Source organism: Cynoglossus semilaevis, chromosome 8 (genome assembly GCF_000523025.1).
Source record: "Cynoglossus semilaevis isolate Cse_v1.0 chromosome 8, Cse_v1.0, whole genome shotgun sequence".
Taxonomy (NCBI): Eukaryota; Metazoa; Chordata; class Actinopteri; order Pleuronectiformes; family Cynoglossidae; genus Cynoglossus; species Cynoglossus semilaevis.
Window position 1 is genome coordinate 27,698,720 of NC_024314.1, and position 6,314 is coordinate 27,705,033.

At 41.3% G+C, this 6,314-nt stretch overlaps 1 protein-coding gene across 1 annotated transcript in view; it reads right to left on the reverse strand.

Annotated features, from left to right (window-relative positions):
• Nucleotides 1-6,245, reverse strand: part of plxnc1 (plexin C1) — a 21,218-nt gene extending 14,973 nt beyond the window's left edge. Inside the window, exons 1-9 of the mRNA XM_025057161.1 lie at nt 5,091-6,245; nt 4,346-4,474; nt 1,844-1,978; nt 1,642-1,742; nt 1,444-1,552; nt 1,186-1,351; nt 684-786; nt 278-353; nt 7-142 (exon numbers count right to left, since the gene is read on the reverse strand). Of these exons, the coding sequence (XP_024912929.1) occupies nt 7-142; nt 278-353; nt 684-786; nt 1,186-1,351; nt 1,444-1,552; nt 1,642-1,742; nt 1,844-1,978; nt 4,346-4,474; nt 5,091-6,104 (1,969 nt within the window). The 5' untranslated portion in view covers nt 6,105-6,245. The remainder of the gene's footprint in view (nt 1-6; nt 143-277; nt 354-683; nt 787-1,185; nt 1,352-1,443; nt 1,553-1,641; nt 1,743-1,843; nt 1,979-4,345; nt 4,475-5,090) is intronic.
• Nucleotides 6,246-6,314: the final 69 nt, after the last annotated feature.

A 6,314-nucleotide genomic window follows, 5' to 3' on the forward strand; every position in this document is an offset into this window, starting at 1 on the left:
ACACACACACACACACACACACACACGTAACATGATTAATGTTAGCTTTTAGCCTCCACTTCAGCTCCATGTCCAGGAGGACAGAAGAAAAGTCGCCACTTACAGAAAAGTTCTTCCCTGGTACCGTTTGGCAAACGCTTTCCTGCAGAAGAAGAAGAAGAAGAAGAAAAAAAAAAGGAAACACTTAAAGTAAACTGCCTTCATCAGAGTTCTGTTTTTTTTATCCTCATTCCATGACAGATCCTGTACATACAGTAAATAAAAAATGAATTGTTACATTTGTGGATCCTTGATTTGCCCACGAACACTTGTTTTTGCTCCAGTCACATCCAGCTCTAATGCATCTCTGGCACCTGATGATTTGACAAAGAAACAAACAACAATAACAGAATTAGATACTAGTTATTAGTCAGTTAATATAATTATTTTCATAATTTAATGATACATATATATATATAGAGTAATATTATTTTGTACATAGTACATAAATACTTATAGACCAGTGTTTGCCACTGGGGGACCCATATTTTTAAAGTCGCGACCCAAGTCATTAAACATTATTCGTAAACTCTTAGGAAACACAATGTGAGACGACCCAAAGAAAAATCTTGTGACCCACCTGAGGGTCGCGACCCAGTCTTTGTGATACAGTGATATAGACCATCTGTACCATGTATACTCACAGAACAACACTTGGAGGTCCTGTTATGTCGGAGCAGTTGTTCAGCACCACCGGTTCCAACAACATTATTGTCCCAAGTCTGATCCTCACCGTGATCTTCAGGCCTGACGTAGCAGAAAACAAAAACAAACAAAAAAAGCATCACAACTGCACATCAGACAACACATTTGAATTTCCTATTATTTTTTAAAGATCCCAGTCAAACTCCTCTTCAAATCAGTGACAGAATTCCAGACAGTTTGAAGTGTTTTTAGTTAAATATCATTACATCTGCTTGTCCTTGGGATTTTATGTCAAAAATTAAATGAGTAGACACTAATAAAACACTCAGATGTACATTTGTTACATCCTGTCTGTACAAACGTCCACTGTCGACTCTTACGCTCCCTGTCGTTCATATTAAAAATAGTGTGTGTGTGTGTGTGTGTGCCACTAATAAAACACTCACATTTGGATAAACACATTTGGTACACACATTTTATTATTTATCAAAAACAACTCACCTTTAGAGGGAAGGGTGATATTTCTCAGGGTACAGATGCATTCTGGGAAATGTGGAGGAGGTCCACCCTGGTCACAGGGTGAATTGGACTCAGCCGCAAACTCACAGGTGAAGTTGGACATGGCCCGCGGGCCTGCAGTCACATGTGTCTGGATGTTCAGAGTGATCTGAAAAAAGAATTTATTATCAGTGAGTGGAGGAAAAAAAAAAACCAAACAGAATTTCCAGGTTAAACCATTCAATCTGTCTCGTTTCTCACCTGGCCTGTCGCCTCCTCCCTTGCAGTACCGTAAGAAACCATTCTCTGCTGTAAGTCGTCAGGAATGGAAACCCAGTCTGAATCTGAACAGTCATCTACAAAAGTGCAGCTGAAGGCGGAAAAAAAAAAAAACAACCCAACAACACATCAAGTGGACGTTTTTCTCATTAAAGCCGATGGTGACGTCACTCCTCTCACCTGGTCTTGGAGCCGCACCAGACACAGTGTGGATCCTGTGCAGACCAGCAGTCGTGCACATCCGTGTATGTGCTGCATCTGGACACAGGTACACGCCTCATCTACAACACAACACAACGCTTCCATTTAACCCCACAGACGAACACGGCTGTGTGTGTGTGTGTGTGTGTGTGTGTGTGTGTCTACACTGTTCAGTACACACCTCGTTTCCCAGCGGAACATAAATGTGTCGATGATCCACCTGGTCCATTAGTAATTGGTGGAACACCCGGCGGTCGTCTCTGGCTCTGTACAGCACGATGGCACAGGAAATGCGAAGGTGTTTGTCCACTGCAAGCTGACAACAATAACAATAACAATAACAGTGTTATTTATTTACATTTACATCAACTAAACATTTCAGTTGTTTTCTCTGGAGGTGTTATTTATTTACATTTTTTTAACTAAACATTTCAGTTGTTTTCTCTGGTTTCAAGGAACAGATCTGACGGATTCTAAACTAGTTTTAAATGTAAGTTGTTTAATTAATGCCAAGAGTGCAGTACACTTTTTTAGAAAGTTATACTGAGCAGCACTATTATTATTTACATTTATTTAAAAGTACAACTCAAAATATATATATATAACTACACACACACATAAATATACAAATATATGTCAATTGTCTAAAACCAATATTTTTGTTTTATCTGTGTGTAAATTAAAACCAGTGAGTTTCAAAATGTCTTTTAATGAAATGTGATTTTTTTTTCTTCCCCAAATCCAAGAAATTTAGTTTGTTTTCGTGACAAAAATATTTTGAATTCCCAGTCAACGAACTGTGTGTGCAGTGGGTTACATGTGACCTCAGTTAACGAATGGTCATGTGATGATGCAGCACTATTTCAAAAAGCTGAGGGCTGAGTCACTGGACTGACTGAACAATGCATTCATTTTTCATTTCCACAATGATAAAAAAAAAATATATAAAAAAGATCTCATGCCCTACTTTAACAGGTCTCTTTAGGACACCTGATAATTTAATTAAATTTTTTTTAAAATATACTTATGCTCTTTCTAACTGTGCAAATAATAATAATAATTATAATAATAACTTGTCTACTAATTAACCACCTTCAGTCCCTACAGGGGGCGATCAAAGACTTACTCAAGACATTTATATTTACATACCAGCCTTTAAATTTGTTCAAAACACAGTATAAAATTAAATTATCTATTTTTGAAATTATTTTTGCAGAAGCAGCTCCTGTCATTTCCACTTTCATATTTCTTCAATAAGATATATATTTATAATATTTGCTACAGAATACATTGACAATTCTGCCTCATCCTCTGCTGGTGAACATGAAAGGTCAAGACAGGACAACTTGTCCAATACAATTTAAATGCAATTTTTTCAAGTGTATAAGTGTGTATTAAACAGTTATATTTTACTTTCAGTATAAATATGTAAAAAAAAAAAAAAAGAAAAAAAGATATAAAATCCCTCTGATCTGTCAGAGATCTTATGAAAAACTTCAGATAAACCCCTCTGATCTGTCGGAGATCTTATGAAAAACTTCAGATAAACTCAGCATGAAAGAGTCCACTGTATCTGAAAGGGAAAAACTACAGAGCTTCCAGACTTGTGTTGAATTCTTTCATCATGTGACTGAACATGTCTGAGTGACATAAGAGTGCCACGGAGAATTGTCTTTTTGAATGAGACTTGAACAGGGGGCTCAGTGGTTCAGGAAGTGGCCTTGGGTCCAGAAGGTTTCAGGTTTGAGTCTACCACTGAGGTGCTCTGAGCAAGGCACCGTCCCCACACACTGCACTTAAAGCTGCCCACTGTTCACTTTGGTGATGGGTTAAAGGCAGAGATCACACTTGTGTGCAGTGGTGCAGTGGTTACAGTGGTGTGCAGTGTCACTATGACAAGTAATCCACTTCCTTTTCCACTTTCCTAATTTAATACACACAGCATCAGTGCTCAGGCCATGGAGCCAGTAGAATACTGTAATGGTCCCACTCTGGAGGTAGGTCTGCTGGAGATGCTCACTTATATATAAATGCTATAGAAAAAAACAATAACCAGAGAAGTCCGATAATATCGGCCGACCGAAATTATGAGACTGATATTAGCATATTACGTAATATCTGTAAGAATCGTAGAACGTAATACACGGGTTTCACCAAATGATGTGCGCCCTAAAAATAGTTTTGGGGATAAACGGCTGTATATTAAAGAATGAAAGTCACTAGATGGCAGCATTGCAGCTCATTTAATTAATCTCATACTCATATGGTGGCTTGTACAGATAAATAAATAAATATTATCGGTATTGGTCATATCGTAATTGCAAATTAAGTGTTTGGTCAATGTCAGCATCTCAGTTATCGGCAAAAAGTTAATATCGGACATCCCTAAAAAATAACCCTTCTCAAATGGTGATTCTGCTGCATTCGTAACACATTTTTAAAAAAATATCGATTCATTAAAATATATTTAGTTTCACTGTATAGATTTCTTTTATTACCAATTCCATTACATTGTTTAAAAAAACCTCAATATATCACTGCGCCTACAGTAACGCAGCATATCACAATATATTGTACTGTTGCCCCCGTATCGTGAGACAGTACGTATCGTATATTCTTGCCAATGCACATCCACAGAAACGACTCCAGCTCCACATTCTCTGATCTACTAGAACAGACAGACCTTGATGAGTTGTCCATCCTCCATCCCGATGAAGAAAACCATCCAGGCCTTGTTCCTCACAGCCAGCACGGAGGTCATGTTGTTCTTCCTGAGCAGCACTGCCCTGGGCCTCAGTATCTTAGGCACAGACTGTAGAAAAACAGACAAGGAGAAAGAAGACACATTTTCAGCTAATATACAAGAGGGGGCGCTCTACCTTGACTTCCACTGCACACTGACACCACTTGACTTAAAAAATAGCTACAGGCTGTCGAAAAAGCTAGCCATATTGCTCACAATTGTACATCTGGGTAAAGGGGTATATTGTATTACAATGGGAGTAAAAGGAAGTATCTCTGCTGTACTTTCCACATCCTAAATATGTATTTCGATTTTGACTGTGTGGACATTGTTTAAGTGACATGTATACTGTTGAATACTTTCACTTCCAGGTGACATTGATCAGTTGATTCATTTTGTGAATAACCCAACGGTACTAAGTATTTGCAGTACAACAGTAATAAGAGAAACTAACAAATTTGCAACAGGTCATTCGCGGCTAATGTAGTCTCTTAATCCAGAATACTGACAAAGTGGTTGATTTTCAGATTTGTGATTTTTTAGTATCAAAATACTTTATTAAATAATTTAATTCTAATGATTCTTTAAAAAAAAGTTTTTTGTCTTAAGGAGTGCACTGAGTGGAGCCTTTAAAAAGTCATATAGAAATTTGGTCCTATCTGGACTCGAACCCCTGCCCTCTCACCGGGTTGTGGGCGGTACATTGACTGCAGAAGTCTGGATCTTTATCAGGAATTATGGACATATCCGGGGTGATGTCGAACAGCACCAGCTCCGTGTTGCCTCTTGAGCTGAACACGCCGCCCCACAGCACCTGGTCCGCGCCTGGGACCACCGAGGACGCCACCAGTCTGTGGGTTTGACCAGCAGAGCCATCGACAACAAGTGTGGCCCCCCTCAGCGAGCGCATTACGTGGCTCTTACTGATTCTGCCTTCGAGCCAAAGCAGACGCACGTTGTTGCCCAGGTTAGAGAGCACATAGATGGTGGAGTGGACCTGGAACCCGTCCACGAACTCCACCTCGCCACCTTTATGTACGACGAAATTAGTCTCGTGATCACCACTGAATGAAAATATCTCATCCGGTTTACTGTAGTCCGTGTTCTGGAGGTTGATGGTCTTGGCGTCGGACGCGCAGCTGCTGGTGCACGACTCGCTCTGACCGATGGCGGTCAGAATATAAGTGTCAGTCTTCCCCGCTGTTCGCGTTACCTTGACTAGGATCGCCACGGATGTTGGTGCCACAGCTGAGCTGCACCGGTCCCACTCCAGAGGACCCACCTGAATGGTCTCATTGTACCGCAGGATGGAGATGTTGCTCTGGTCCAGAATCTCACAGTGGCCGCACTTATTGTTAGTCGCCCCGCAGCTGATCACGGAGTTCGCCCCCTCCACCGGTAACAGCACGTTGATTCTGAAAGTACCGTTAGCAAACGTCGCCTCCGGAACCCGAGTGAACAGGATCACACCTTGCTGCGGTTTCCTATTCTTCAGGATTCCTTTTAGAGTCAAGCTCTGGTTCAGGGTCAAGTCATGGTTCAGCTGGTACAGCCTTTCGTTCGTGGCCACGTAAACCGTGTTTGTGGCAACGGCGTAGACGCGGACGTCACCGTCGAAGGTGGCAGAGCCAGCGTCCTCGAACACACACCGGCACCGCTCCCCCCACAGGACCAACAGCATCACGGAGAGCAGAAACATCCCGAGGCAGCCTATGGTGGACAAACGCAGACACAGCGACCTGCATGACACTCCAGTGTGGCCGCACAGTCACTGCAGCCTTGCGTAAAAGCGCACAGCACTTGGGTGAAAAGGAGAAGTGCCAGGGATGGGAGGAGGCGCGCAGTGACATTAGATGTTCTGATGATCTGGTGAAACAACGCATCGTTACTGACAACGTCCTCGGTACAT